Consider the following 15,000-nt stretch of genomic DNA (forward strand, 5'->3'; position numbering starts at 1 on the left):
CAGGTAACGCACAGCCTGTAAAAACACACACATTATGGAACACCCCCCCCCCCCCCCCCCCCCCACACACACACACATTATGGAGAAAAAAAAACACACACACACGTATAGAAAACACACAGGCACACATCCAATTCACCAAATCAAATCACATTAGTCCTGTCTCAAAATAATTTCGAGTCACTGATTGGCCGTGGGCCCTGTCACTCTGTCCCGTCAGGTGACTGGGAGCCAATCCCAGAGCTGCTGGAGGGGTTCAGGACAGAGTTTGCCCTGAGGCTGTTCTGGGGTCAGACTGGAGCCGCGGCAGACAAGGAGAAACGCTACGACAAGTTTGACAAGATCCTCACCGTGCTCTCCAACAAACTGGAACCTACCGAGGAGTTCTCACCGGAACTCTGACCCTTTCAACTCTATACTGTGACCTGGGCTGCATTCAGGAGGGCGCAACGTTGCACAACAGTTTGAAATCTGTAACCCGTTTTTACCTGGATCATTATTCAGAAGCTTTTTGTAGCAAAAAAATCATAATAAAAAAATAGTTTGTTATTGGATAAGTTCAGGTGTTTCCTTCCTGTTTCAGTCCGTTTCAGTGCCTAATGAATATGTCCTGGGATGTGTGTCTGGGTGTTTCTGTTGTTCTCACCCACGGAGTTCATACCTAGCAGGTGTGGATGCGTTGGTTTCCCCTCATAAACCTGGCCAAGGTCAGGGTCCCAAATGGCACCCTATTCTCTATGAAGGGCCACCACCAGGGCTCTGGTTGAAAGTAGGGCACGATACAGGGAATAGGGCTCTAGATGAAAGTAGGGCACGATACAGGGAATAGGGCTCTGGTTGAAAGTAGGGCACGATACAGGGAATAGGGCTCTGGTTGAAAGTAGGGCACGATACAGGGAATAGAGCTCTGGTTGAAAGTAGGGCACGATACAGGGAATAGAGCTCTGGTTGAAAGTAGGGCACGATACAGGGAATAGGATCCTATTTGGGACATAGACAAGGTGCTTCTACCGGTTGTTGGTTCAGGTGTCAAAATGTTGACCAGCAGTTTACCTGTTAACACGTTCTGTGTTCAGACAACTTTATTCTGTAGAGTTTACCCTGTTAACACGTTCTGTGTTCAGACAACTTTATTCTGTAGAGTTTACCCTGTTAACATGTTAACACCTTTATTCTGTAGAGTTTACCCTGTTAACACCTTTATTCTGTAGAGTTTACCCTGTTAACACCTTTATTCTGTAGAGTTTACCCTGTTAACACATTAACACCTTTATTCTGTAGAGTTTACCCTGTTAACACGTTAACAACTTTATTCTGTAGAGTTTACCCTGTTAACATGTTAACACCTTTATTCTGTAGAGTTTACCCTGTTAACACCTTTATTCTGTAGAGTTTACCCTGTTAACACATTAACACCTTTATTGTGTAGAGTTTACCCTGTTAACACCTTTATTCTGTAGAGTTTACCCTGTTAACACCTTTATTCTGTAGAGTTTACCCTGTTAACAACTTTATTCTGTGGAGTTTACCCTGTTAACATGTTAACACCTTTATTCTGTAGAGTTTACCCTGTTAACACCTTTATTCTGTAGAGTTTACCCTGTTAACAACTTTATTCTGTAGAGTTTACCCTGTTAACACGTTAACAACTTTATTCTGTAGAGTTTACCCTGTTAACATGTTCTGTGTTCAGACAACTTTATTCTGTAGTTTACCCTGTTAACAACTTTATTCTGTAGAGTTTACCCTGTTAACACCTTTCTTTTGTAGAGTTTACCCTGTTAACAACTTTATTCTGTAGAGTTTAGCCTGTTAACAACTTTATTCTGTAGAGTTTACCCTGTTAACACGTTAACAACTTTATTCTGTAGAGTTTACCCTGTTAACACCTTTATTCTGTAGAGTTTACCCTGTTAACAACTTTATTCTGTAGAGTTTACCCTGTTAACACCTTTCTTTTGTAGAGTTTACCCTGTTAACAACTTTATTCTGTAGAGTTTAGCCTGTTAACAACTTTATTCTGTAGAGTTTACCCTGTTAACACGTTAACAACTTTATTCTGTAGAGTTTACCCTGTTAACATGTTCTGTGCTCAGACAACTTTATTCTGTAGAGTTTACCCTGTTAACACGTGAACAACTTTATTCTGTAGAGTTTACCCTGTTAACATGTTCTGTGCTCAGACAACTTTATTCTGTAGAGTTTACCCTGTTAACACGTTAACAACTTTATTCTGTAGAGTTTACCCTGTTAACATGTTCTGTGTTCAGACAACTTTATTCTGTAGAGTTTACCCATTAACATGTTCTGTGCTCAGACAACTTTATTCTGTAGAGTTTACCCTGTTAACATGTTCTGTGTTCAGACAACTTTATTCTGTAGAGTTTACCCTGTTAACATGTTCTGTGTTCAGACAACTTTATTCTGTAGAGTTCACCCTGTTAACAACTTTATTCTGTAGAGTTTACCCTGTTAACAACTTTATTCTGTAGAGTTTACCCTGTTAACACCTTTATTCTGTAGAGTTTACCCTGTTAACACCTTTATTCTGTAGAGTTCACCCTGTTAACACCTTTATTCTGTAGTTTACCCTGTTAACACCTTTATTCTGTAGAGTTTACCCTGTTAACACGTTCTGTGTTCAGACAACTTTATTCTGTAGAGTTTACCCTGTTAACATGTTAACAACTTTATTCTGTAGAGTTTACCCTGTTAACATGTTAACAACTTTATTCTGTAGAGTTTACCCTGTTAACATGTTAACAACTTTATTCTGTAGAGTTTACCCTGTTAACATGTTAACAACTTTATTCTGTAGAGTTTACCCTGTTAACACCTTTATTCTGTAGAGTTTACCCTGTTAACATGTTCTGTGCTCAGACAACTTTATTCTGTAGAGTTTACCCTGTTAACATGTTCTGTGTTCAGACAACTTTATTCTGTAGAGTTTACCCTGTTAACATGTTCTGTGTTCAGACAACTTTATTCTGTAGAGTTTACCCTGTTAACAACTTTATTCTGTAGAGTTTACCCTGTTAACATGTTAACAACTTTATTCTGTAGAGTTTACCCTGTTAACACCTTTATTCTGTAGAGTTTACCCTGTTAACACCTTTATTCTGTAGTTTACCCTGTTAACACGTTAACAACTTTATTCTGTAGAGTTTACCCTGTTAACAACTTTATTCTGTAGAGTTTACCCTGTTAACAACTTTATTCTGTAGAGTTTACCCTGTTAACACGTTAACAACTTTATTCTGTACAGTTTACCCTGTTAACAACTTTATTCTGTAGTTTACCCTGTTAATAACTTTATTCTGTAGAGTTTACCCTGTTAACACGTTAACAACTTTATTCTGTACAGTTTACCCTGTTAACAACTTTATTCTGTAGAGTTTACCCTGTTGACAACTTTATTCTGTAGAGTTTACCCTGTTAACACCTTTATTCTGTAGAGTTTACCCTGTTAACAACTTTATTCTGTAGAGTTTACCCTGTTAACAACTTTATTCTGTAGAGTTTACCCTGTTAACAACTTTATTCTGTAGTTTACCCTGTTAACAACTTTATTCTGTAGAGTTTACCCTGTTAACACCTTTATTCTGTAGAGTTTACCCTGTTAACATGTTAACAACTTTATTCTGTAGAGTTTACCCTGTTAACACCTTTATTCTGTAGAGTTTACCCTGTTAACACCTTTATTCTGTAGAGTTTACCCTGTTAACACGTTCTGTGTTCAGACAACGTTCTTCTCAACCGGCCAGGTGTCTGTGAAACTCGTGTTTAAGGGAAATCACTGGAAAGTTCTGAGTTAACACTTTTTCTATTCAGATGATATAAATGATTTAAAACATCACTGTGTCAACTTTGGTCTGTTAATTAAAATAAAAAAATGACAACACTACAAAATGAAACAAAACATCAAATTTGACATAAATCTATTAATTTTTTTTATTTTTTCTCAATCAAAATAGTTCACAGGGTACTTAGAGGTCAACACAGAAGTAGTTTTAAAATGTGATCATATAATAACATACAGACACTCCATAAAACATTGAGAAGCAGCGAGTGACGAGTCCAGTTCCATTTAAACAGGGAGATGTGAGGTCAAACTAGACCTGGAGGGCTGACAGACACTGCCTCCCCTGTGGTCTCCATACCTCCTGTGGTCTCCATACCTCCTGTGAGGTCAAACTAGACCTGGAGGGCTGACAGACTGCCTCCCCTGTGGTCTCCATACCTCCTGTGGTCTCCATACCTCCTGTGAGGTCAAACTAGACCTGGAGGGCTGACAGACTGCCTCCCCTGTGGTCTCCATACCTCCTGTGAGGTCAAACTAGACCTGGAGGGCTGACAGACACTGCCTCCCCTGTGGTCTCCATACCTCCTGTGGTCTCCATACCTCCTGTGAGGTCAAACTAGACCTGGAGGGCTGACAGACACTGCCTCCCCTGTGGTCTCCATACCTCCTGTGAGGTCAAACTAGACCTGGAGGGCTGACACACTGCCTCCCCTGTGGTCTCCATACCTCCTGTGAGGTCAAACTAGACCTGGAGGGCTGACACACTGCCTCCCCTGTGGTCTCCATACCTCCTGTGAGGTCAAACTAGACCTGGAGGGCTGACAGACTGCCTCCCCTGTGGTCTCCATACCTCCTGTGAGGTCAAACTAGACCTGGATGGCTGACAGACTGCCTCCCCTGTGGTCTCCATACCTCCTGTGAGGTCAAACTAGACCTGGAGGGCTGACAGACACTGCCTCCCCTGTGGCCTCCCGTTACCCCGTGGGCCTCCCGTTACCCCGTGGGCCTCCCGCTACCCCGTGGGCCTCCCGCTACCCCGTGGGCCTCCCGCTACCCCGTGGGCCTCTGGTCAAAGGTAGGGGACTATATGGGGAATAGGGTGCCATTCGGGTCAAATCTAGTGCACTATATAGGGAATAGGGTGCCATTCTGGTCTAATCTAGTGCACTATATAGGGAATAGGGTGCCATTTTGGGACATGTAATTGATACATGATTTGGTCTGAATGAGACGGCTGGGATTCAACCAAAGGTGCACTGTCCACGACACCCGTCGACGATGCACCGTTAACCAGCTCATTCCTCTGGTTGTCATGGAGATGGTTGTCATGGTAAACGATGTCAGCTGAACATTAGATTGAACAGTCTAGTGTGGTTTGCTCATAATCCACAATGCGCCTTTGATTGAATCCTGGGCTGGACGGAAGTTAAACTATCAGAAACACCAGGGGTCCTCCAGGAGAAGTTAGACAGCAGTAGTCACAACACCACCACAGAGCCATCTGATTGGCCAGAACCTGACCACAGAGCCATCTGATTGGCCAGAACCTGACCACAGAGCCATCTGATTGGCCAGAACCTGACCAGACAGTTAAACCACAAAAAGAGAGAGAGAGAAACAGAACAAAGAAACAACAACCAAAACAGTCTGTATGAACTGGACCAGATGGTAACCATAACAACCACAGACATGGTCAGAGAATCAGACAACCAATAAGAACCTCAGAAACATTTAAAAACTGACCAGTTTCACATACAGTCTGCGTCCCAATTGGCCCCCTATTCCCCATAGGCCTCTGATCAAAATTAGTGCACTATATAGGGAATAGGCCTCTGATCAAAATTAGTGTACTATATAGGGAATAGGGCTCTTGTCAACAGTAGTGCACTTTATAGGGAATAGGGCCCAGATCAACAGTAGTGTTCTATATAGGGAATAGGGCCCTGGTCAACAGTAGTGTACTATATAGGGAATAGGGCTCTGGCCTATAGTAGTGTTCTATATAGGGAATAGGGCTCTGGTCTATAGTAGTGTTCTATATAGGGAATAGGGTATCATTTGGGATCTAACCACTCTTCTGATGAGAGAACATGTGACAAACAAGTACACTATATAGAAAACAGGGTGGCGTTTGGGACGCAAACAAGTGGTCCATAAAATAGTGGCTTCACCATCCAGCTGATAACAATTTCATCCAAATCTGATAACTAGGACAGCAGTCATTTAATATAACAACAATCACAATGTCATGGCAACTAATGATCTGTGATTAGGTAAGTATAGGGAGAGAGGAATGGGACTGGGAGAGAGGGGTGGAGAGGGGAGGATAGAGTGAGAGAGAGGTAGAGAGAGAGGTAGAGAGAGAGGTAGAGAGAGAGGTAGAGAGAGAGGTAGAGAGAGAGGTAGAGAGAGAGGTAGAGAGAGTAAGAGAGAGAGAGAGAGGTAGAGAGCGTGAGAGAGAGGTAGAGAGAGTGAGAGGTAGAGAGAGGTAGAGCGAGAGAGGTAGAGAGAGGTAGAGCGAGAGAGGGAGAGCGAGAGAGAGAGAGAGAGTGGTAGAGAGAGTAACAGAGAGGTAGAGAGAGAGAAAGAGAGAGAGAGTGAGAGAGAGGCAGAGAGAGAGTGAGAGGGGTAGAGAGAGGCAGAGTGAGAGTGGTAGAGAGGGGTAGAGAGAGGTAGAGAGAGAGTGTGGTAGAGAGAGGTAGAGAGAGAGAGAGGTAGAGAGAGTGGTAGAGAGAGTGAGAGAGGTAGAGAGTGAGAGAGGTAGAGAGAGAGGTAGAGAGAGATGAAGGGGTGGTACTGCTTAAACACACAGAATGGAAGTCCTTGGCTGAAAGGAGTGTGTGTCCGTCCGTCCGTGTGTGTTAAATCGGTGTATCCGCGTGTGTGTGTGTGTGTGTGTGTGTGTGTGTGTATTGTCTAGAACTTGACGTAGGATGAGGGGATGTATCCTTCGTCTCCGTTGGCTCGTAGAACCCTCATCCATCCATCTCCTTTATCGTTCTCCATCACACTGAGCTGCTCGCCTTCTGTTATCGACACTGTCCCCTGACTGGACCCTGGAGACACACACAATAGTTATAGACACTGTCCCCTGACTGGACCCTGGAGACACACACACACTAGTTATAGACACTGTTCCCTGACTGGACCCTGGAGACACACACACACTAGTTATAGACACTGTTCCCTGACTGGACCCTGGAGACACACACACACTAGTTATAGACACTGTCCCCTGACTGGACCCTGGAGACACACACACACACTAGTTATAGACACTGTCCCCTGACTGGACCCTGGAGACACACACACACTAGTTATAGACACTGTCCCCTGACTGGACCCTGGAGACACACACACACACTAGTTATAGACACTGTCCCCTGACTGGACCCTGGAGACACACACACACACACTAGTTATAGACACTGTCCCCTGACTGGACCCTGGAGACACACACTAGTTATAGACACTGTCCCCTGACTGGACCCTGGAGACACACACACACTAGTTATCGACACTGTCCCCTGACTGGACCCTGGAGACACACACACACTAGTTATAGACACTGTCCCCTGACTGGACCCTGGAGACACACACACACACTAGTTATAGACACTGTTCCCTGACTGGACCCTGGAGACACACACACACTAGTTATAGACACTGTCCCCTGACTGGACCCTGGAGACACACACACACACTAGTTATAGACACTGTCCCCTGACTGGACCCTGGAGACACACACACACACACTAGTTATAGACACTGTCCCCTGACTGGACCCTGGAGACACACACTAGTTATAGACACTGTCCCCTGACTGGACCCTGGAGACACACACACACTAGTTATCGACACTGTCCCCTGACTGGACCCTGGAGACACACACACACTAGTTATAGACACTGTCCCCTGACTGGACCCTGGAGACACACACACACACTAGTTATAGACACTGTTCCCTGACTGGACCCTGGAGACACACACACACTAGTTATAGACACTGTCCCCTGACTGGACCCTGGAGACACACACACACACTAGTTATAGACACTGTCCCCTGACTGGACCCTGGAGACACACACACACTAGTTATAGACACTGTCCCCTGACTGGACCCTGGAGACACACACACTAGTTATAGACACTGTCCCCTGACTGGACCCTGGAGACACACACACACTAGTTATAGACACTGTCCCCTGACTGGACCCTGGAGACACACACACACACTAGTTATAGACACTGTCCCCTGACTGGACCCTGGAGACACACACACACTAGTTATAGACACTGTCCCCTGACTGGACCCTGGAGACACACACACACACTAGTTATAGACACTGTCCCCTGGCTGGACCCTGGAGACACACACACACACACACACTAGTTATAGACACTGTCCCCTGGCTGGACCCTGGAGACACACACACACACACAGTTATAGACACTGTCCCCTGACTGGAACCTGGAGACACACACTAGTTATAGACACTGTCCCCTGACTGGACCCTGGAGACACACTAGTTATAGACACTGTCCCCTGACTGGACCCTGGAGACACACTAGTTATAGACACTGTCCCCTGACTGGACCCTGGAGACACACAACCTGGTGATGGCGTATGTGTGATGGTGTGTATGTGATGGTGTGTGTCTGATGGTGTGTGTTTGATGGTGTGTGAGTGTGTGATGGTGTTTGTGTGTGTGATGGTGTGTGTGTGTGTGATGGCGTATGTGTGATGGTGTGCGTGTGATGGTGTGCGTGTGTGATGGTGTGCGTGTGTGATGGTGTGCGTGTGTGATGGTGTGCGTGTGTGATGGTGTGCGTGTGTGTGATGGTGTGCGTGTACCTTGGAAGGTGTAGAGGGCAGTAGCCTTTCCTATAGGAGTCTCCACATCTTCATCAAAGTCTTCATCAAACTCTGAGTAGATGTTCTGAGACGGATCAGCTGACATGGAACTGAAGACAGAGAGACACACACACACACACACACACACATTAACACATATAACACATTTGGGGCGGCAGGGTAGCCTAGTGGTTAGAGTGTTGGACTAGTAACCGGAAGGTTTCAAGTTCAAACCCCCGAGCTGACAAGGTACAAATCTGTCGTTCTGTCCCTGAACAAGGCAGTTAACACACTGTTCCCAGGCCGTCATTGAAAATAAGAATATGTTCTTAACTGACTTGGTTAAATAAAGGTAAAATAAAATAAATAATAAATATAAACCCACACACTATATTAACACATATTGACATTATATACACACACACACACACTATATTAACACATATTGACATTATATAAACCCACACACTATATTAACACATATTGACATTATATAAACCCACACACTATATTAACACATATTGACATTATATAAACCCACACATTATATTAACACATATTGACATTATATAAACCCACACATTATATTAACACATATAGACATTATATAAACCCACACACTATATTAACACATATAGACATTATATAAACCCACACACTATATTAACACATATAGACATTATATAAACCCACACACTATATTAACACATATAGACATTATATAAACCCACACACTATATTAACACATATAGACATTATATAAACACACACACGCTCCCTCTCTCTTACCAGTGTTGATTGTTGTTGACAGCAGTGTTGGTAGAATCATCTCCTCTGAAAGCCTCAGCCAGCCAAGACTGTCAGAGAGAAGAATGACTTGCTGTTTACTATAGATGGCTAATGACAAAGGTGTGTGTGTCCCTGTGTGTGTGTCACCAAGCCAGAGTGTCTGTGTCACCAAGCCAGAGTGTCTGTGTCACCAAGCCAGAGTGTCCGTGTCACCAAGCCAGAGTGTCTGTGTCACCAAGCCAGAGTGTCTGTGTCACCAAGCCAGAGTGTCTGTGTCACCAAGCCAGAGTGTCTGTGTCACCAAGCCAGAGTGTCTGTGTCACCAAGCCAGAGTGTCTGTGTCACCAAGCCAGAGTGTCCGTGTCACCAAGCCAGAGTGTGTGTGTGTGTGTGTGTGTGTGTGTGTGCAGTAGCCTACCTCGTATTTGGTGAGTTGTCCTCTGAGTCGTCCAACGTTCTGCGAGGTCTGGGTGATCTGAGGTTCTAGACTGGCTGGGTCTCCCATCTGAGGGTTCCGTTCATAAACACCTCTCATCTTCTCTAATGCCTCACTGGAGGAGGAGGAAAAAAGACAGAGAGAGAGACAGAGAGAGACAGAGAAAGAGAGAAAGACAGAGAAAGACAGAGAGAGAGAGAGAGAGACAGAGAAAGACAGAGAGAGACAGAGAAAGACAGAAAGACAGAGAAAGACAGAGAAAGACAGAGAAAGACAGAGAGAGAGACAGAGAGAGACAGAGAGAGACAGAGAAAGACAGAAAGACAGAGAGAGAGACAGAGAGAGACAGAGAAAGACAGAGAAAGACACAGACAGACAGAGAAAGACACAGACAGACAGAGAAAGACACAGACAGACAGAGACAGACAGACAGACACACAGACAGGAACAGGCAATATGTTACAGAAGAAGGGCGTCTGTTAGAACAAATCAACGTGTCCCAAAAGGCACACTATTCCCATCTAGTACACTACTACTGATCAGGGTCCTATAAGCCCTGGTCAAAGGCAGCGTACTATATAGGGAATAGGGTGCCATTCGAGACGGACACGATGGGAGAATCTCAATTGCAAACTCCTCGCCTCCTTCTCAAAACCCATTGGATGAGAAAGCCAGAGGTCCCTCCCCTCTGACCTGAGAGAGGAGAGAACACGCGAGGAGGAGAATGTCATTGAGATTCTCCCAGTGATGGACAGAGACAGTAAGACTGTGAGATAGCCGCCGTCACTGTGGTGATGATGTCAGAGTGGCGGGGGAGGCGGGGCTACCTCTGGTCCAGCTCCTTTTGAAGTTCCTTGGTGATGTCATCAATCTTGGACTGAAGTCTCTTCTTCCTCTGTTCTGGAGGCAGGTGAGAGAAGTCCTCAGCAGCTGGAGACTGGGGGGGAGGGGGGGAGAGAGAGAGAGGGGGGGCGAGAGAGAGAGAGAGAGAGGAGAGAGGGATGCGGGAGAGAGAGAGAGGAGGGGGCGAGAGAGGGATGCGGGAGAGAGAGAGGAGGGGGCCGGAGAGAGAGAGAGGAGGGGGAGAGAGAGAGAGAGAGGAGAGAGGGATGCGGGAGAGAGACAGGAGAGGGGGCGAGAGAGGGATGCGGGAGAGTGAGAGGAGGGGGCCGGAGAGAGAGGAGAGGGAGAGAAGAGAGAGGAGAGAGAGTGAGAGAGAGGGATGCGGGAGAGAGAGACAATGACATTTGAAATGTCTATTATTTTTGAAATGTTGTGAGTTTAATGTTTACTGTACATTTTTACAGTTTATTATCTAGTTCATTTGCTTTGGCAATGTTAACATGCGTTTCCCATGCCAATAAAGCCCCTTAAATTGAATTGAGAGAGGAGGGGTGAGAGAGCAGGTGAGCGAGAGAAAGCGAGATAGATGAGGGTGAGGTGTTATGCTCACACACACAGAGTAAAGAAACGTGTTGGACATAAACCTGAGTTAAACCTGAGTTAAACCTGAGTTAAACCTGAGTTAGTGATAAATATCCCTCAGTTATTACCGAAACCGCTTTAAACCCTCAAAACCAGACAAGGGTTCTGTCCCAAAGTCTCTCCTTCCTCCATATAAAACTTCCACCATATGAAAGGAAATGACTGACATAAGAAATGTGGTAAGAATATCTTCCACTAGCCCACGTCTCCCCCAATCTAACGCTGTAATAACTAGCCCACGTCTCCCCCAATCTAACGCTGTAATAACTAGCCCACGTCTCCCCCAATCTAACACTGTAATAACTAGCCCACGTCTCCACCAATCTAACGCTGTAATAACTAGCCCACGTCTCCCCCAATCTAACGCTGTATAAACTAGCCCACGTCTCCCCCAATCTAACGCTGTAATAACTAGCCCACGTCTCCACCAATCTAACGCTGTAATAACTAGCCCACGTCTCCCCCAATCTAACGCTGTAATAACTAGCCCACGTCTCCCCCAATCTAACGCTGTAATAACTAGCCCACGTCTCCCCCAATCTAACGCTGTAATAACTAGCCCACGTCTCCCCCAATCTAACGCTGTAATAACTAGCCCACGTCTCCCCCAATCTAACGCTGTAATAACTAGCCCACGTCTCCCCCAATCTAACGCTGTAATAACTAGCCCACGTCTCCCCCAATCTAACGCTGTAATAACTAGCCCACGTCTCCCCCAATCTAACGCCGTAATAACTAGCCCACGTCTCCCCCAATCTAACGCTGTAATAACCAGCCCACGTCTCCCCCAATCTAACGCTGTAATAACTAGCCCACGTCTCCCCCAATCTAACGCTGTAATAACTAGCCCACGTCTCTCCCAATCTAACGCTGTAATAACTAGCCCACGTCTCCCCCAATCTAACGCTGTAATAACCAGCCCACGTCTCCCCCAATCTAACGCTGTAATAACTAGCCCACGTCTCCACCAATCTAACGCTGTAATAACTAGCCCACGTCTCCCCCAATCTAACGCTGTAATAACTAGCCCACGTCTCCCCCAATCTAACGCTGTAATAACTAGCCCACGTCTCCCCCAATCTAACGCTGTAATAACTAGCCCACGTCTCCCCCAATCTAACGCTGTAATAACTAGCCCACGTCTCCCCCAATCCAACGCTGTAATAACTAGCCCACGTCTCCCCCAATCCAACGCTGTAATAACCAGCCCACATCTCCCCCAATCTAACACTGTAATAACTAGCCCACGTCTCCCCCAATCTAACGCTGTAATAACTAGCCCACGTCTCCCCCAATCTAACGCTGTAATAACCAGCCCACGTCTCCCCCAATCTAACGCTGTAATAACTAGCCCACGTCTCCACCAATCTAACACTGTAATAACTAGCCCACGTCTCCCCCAATCTAACGCTGTAATAACTAGCCCACGTCTCCCCCAATCTAACGCTGTAATAACCAGCCCACGTCTCCCCCAATCTAACGCTGTAATAACTAGCCCACGTCTCCCCCAATCTAACGCTGTAATAACTAGCCCACGTCTCCCCCAATCTAACGCTGTAATAACTAGCCCACGTCTCCCCCAATCTAACGCTGTAATAACCAGCCCACGTCTCCCCCAATCTAACGCTGTAATAACCAGCCCACGTCTCCACCAATCTAACGCTTTAACATTTGTGAGATGTAGTGAACAACTGCACACTTCAGGAGACAGGAGATATTATTGGGACGCACCCCAGACGTTGAGGTCCACAGTACTGCTGGTTGTTATCTTTGTCCTCTCAACACCTCCAGAGTACTGATTGGTGGAGGCCTGGATTATATCTAACCACAGGAAGGGTTACCATGTTAACTACCAAGGAGAGAAGAACACCAGTCAGTACTGTGGAGGTGGAGGCCTGGATTATATCTAACCGTAACCATAGGAACCCTGATCTAAACCGTAACCATAGGAAGGGTTACCATGTTAACTACCAAGGAGAGAAGAACACCAGTCAGTACTGTGGAGGTGGAGGCCTGGGTTACATCTAACCGTAACCATAGAAACCCTGATCTAAACTGTAACCATAGGAAGTGTTACCATGTGCTTGTCAGCATTTATCCTCTGGAACTTGAGAAGGAAGGACACTCATCGTGAGACACACACACGTAGATAAACAGAAACACACATGTATTGTGACATCTTCAGACATTGTAAACAAACAACAAAATGTCCTCATCCACCAATCAGCATTGGGCTTACCTGTCCATCTAGCCCAGGGCTATCCAATCCTGGTCCTGGAGGTCCCAAACACTTCAGGTTTTCATCCCCTCCTTCTAATTAGGGACTAATTCACACCTGGGACACCAGGTGAGTGTAATTAACTACCAGGTAGAAACAAAGACAAGAAGTGTTTGGGCCCTCCAGGAACGGAATTGGGCAGCCCTGATCTAGCCAATCAGTCTCTGTTGTTGGAACCTTGGACCCCTGTGACTCACCTGAGTATGCTGGTTACCCAATACACTGATCGGGGACCAGTTTTCCTCCCATAATCCTAACCGGATCCATTAGATACTAATCTAAGCACTGATCTAGGACCAGATTACCCTCCAACAATCCTAACCTGAATCATTAGACACTAACCTAACCACTGATCTAGGACCAGATTACCCTCCAACAATCCTAACCTGAATCATTAGATACTAACCTAACAACTGATCTAGGACCAGATTACCCTCCTACAATCCTAACCTGAACCATTAGATACTAACCTAACAACTGATCTAGGACCAGATTACCCTCCTACAATCCTAACCTGAACCATTAGATACTAACCTAACCACTGATCTAGGACCAGATTACCCTCCTACAATCCTAACCTGAACCATTAGATACTAACCTAACCACTGATCTAGGACCAGATTACCCTCCTACAATCCTAACCTGATCCATTAGGAGGGGAAACACCAAACTGTCCTCAGATCTAGGGAGACTCACCGGTCTGTGCAGAGCCCTGAAGGTAGCAAGGCGAGGTTTGACAGAACGGTTAAACTCTCTCAGGCAGAAAGAGAGAGGGGCGTGACCCAGCTTAGAGAGGGGGAAGGGGTTAGGGGGAGGGGGCAGAGATAGAGGGGTGTGAGACCTGGGGAGGGAAGGACGAGGAAAAGGAGGAAGACAAGGTGGGAAAGGAGAAAACCACTGGAGAAGGAGAGGTAGACACTATAAAGAAAAACAAAGAGGATTAAGGCTGAGAAAAGAGAAGAAAATACCCTGAAGAAACACTATGTAGAGACATTACACACACACACACACACACACACACACACACACACACACACACACACACACACACACACACACACACACACACACACACACACAGAGAGAGAGAGAGCTCTTTGAATTGAGAGAGAGAAAGAGACACCGCTAGAATTGGCCCCTCAGGTGTAAGAGGGGAGCAGAGAGGTGTGGAATGTGTCTGTGTATAGAGGGGGGTCTGATTACCCAACACTAAGAACTATCCATGCCCCTGACCAGGCTTGTCCAATGACAGACAGGAAGGATGAACAGAATGCTGTAGCCCAATGACAGAGGAAGAATGAACAGAACGCAGAGGACAGGAGGGAGACGAAAGAGAAGGATGATGGGAGGAGGAC

At 45.7% G+C, this 15,000-nt stretch overlaps 2 protein-coding genes and 2 long non-coding RNA genes across 13 annotated transcripts in view; 1 reads left to right on the forward strand and 3 right to left on the reverse strand.

Annotated features, from left to right (window-relative positions):
• The window catches only part of LOC110516831 (breast cancer anti-estrogen resistance protein 3 homolog), a 39,608-nt gene extending 39,054 nt beyond the window's left edge, over positions 1–554 (forward strand). For all 6 annotated transcript variants that reach the window (XM_036948785.1, XM_036948787.1, XM_036948786.1 and 3 more), the window contains one exon: positions 221–554. In XM_036948785.1, the coding sequence (XP_036804680.1) occupies positions 221–402 (182 nt within the window). In that variant the 3' untranslated portion in view covers positions 403–554. The remainder of the gene's footprint in view (positions 1–220) is intronic.
• A 1,631-nt stretch (positions 555–2,185) lies between these two features.
• On the reverse strand, positions 2,186–3,823 carry LOC118940252. 2 transcript variants are annotated; one of them, XR_005036784.1, is made up of 3 exons: positions 3,728–3,760; positions 3,443–3,665; positions 2,186–2,226 (listed from the first exon to the last, which is right to left on the reverse strand). It is a non-coding gene; the product is annotated as an uncharacterized LOC118940252 (long non-coding RNA). The 2 variants fall into 2 exon arrangements; XR_005036785.1 differs by having other exon boundaries at positions 2,187–2,226; positions 3,443–3,473; positions 3,596–3,823.
• On the reverse strand, positions 2,353–3,303 carry LOC118940251. The gene is made up of 4 exons (XR_005036783.1): positions 3,142–3,303; positions 2,837–3,081; positions 2,602–2,688; positions 2,353–2,417 (listed from the first exon to the last, which is right to left on the reverse strand). It is a non-coding gene; the product is annotated as an uncharacterized LOC118940251 (long non-coding RNA).
• A 2,689-nt stretch (positions 3,824–6,512) lies between the features above and the next one.
• LOC118936551 (cdc42-interacting protein 4 homolog) overlaps positions 6,513–15,000 on the reverse strand; it is a 34,920-nt gene continuing 26,432 nt past the window's right edge. Inside the window, exons 10-15 of one of the 4 annotated variants that reach the window (XM_036948793.1) lie at positions 13,445–13,474; positions 10,710–10,819; positions 9,865–9,997; positions 9,447–9,514; positions 8,658–8,767; positions 6,513–6,858 (exon numbers count right to left, since the gene is read on the reverse strand). In XM_036948793.1, coding sequence (XP_036804688.1) covers positions 6,719–6,858; positions 8,658–8,767; positions 9,447–9,514; positions 9,865–9,997; positions 10,710–10,819; positions 13,445–13,474 — 591 coding nt within the window. In that variant the 3' untranslated portion in view covers positions 6,513–6,718. Of the gene's footprint in view, positions 6,859–7,431; positions 7,681–8,231; positions 8,402–8,657; positions 8,768–9,446; positions 9,515–9,864; positions 9,998–10,709; positions 10,820–13,444; positions 13,475–15,000 lie in introns of those variants that run through there. The other 3 variants (XM_036948795.1, XM_036948792.1, XM_036948794.1) reach the window with 3 other exon arrangements.

Source organism: Oncorhynchus mykiss, chromosome 17 (genome assembly GCF_013265735.2).
Source record: "Oncorhynchus mykiss isolate Arlee chromosome 17, USDA_OmykA_1.1, whole genome shotgun sequence".
Classification (NCBI taxonomy): domain Eukaryota; kingdom Metazoa; phylum Chordata; class Actinopteri; order Salmoniformes; family Salmonidae; genus Oncorhynchus; species Oncorhynchus mykiss.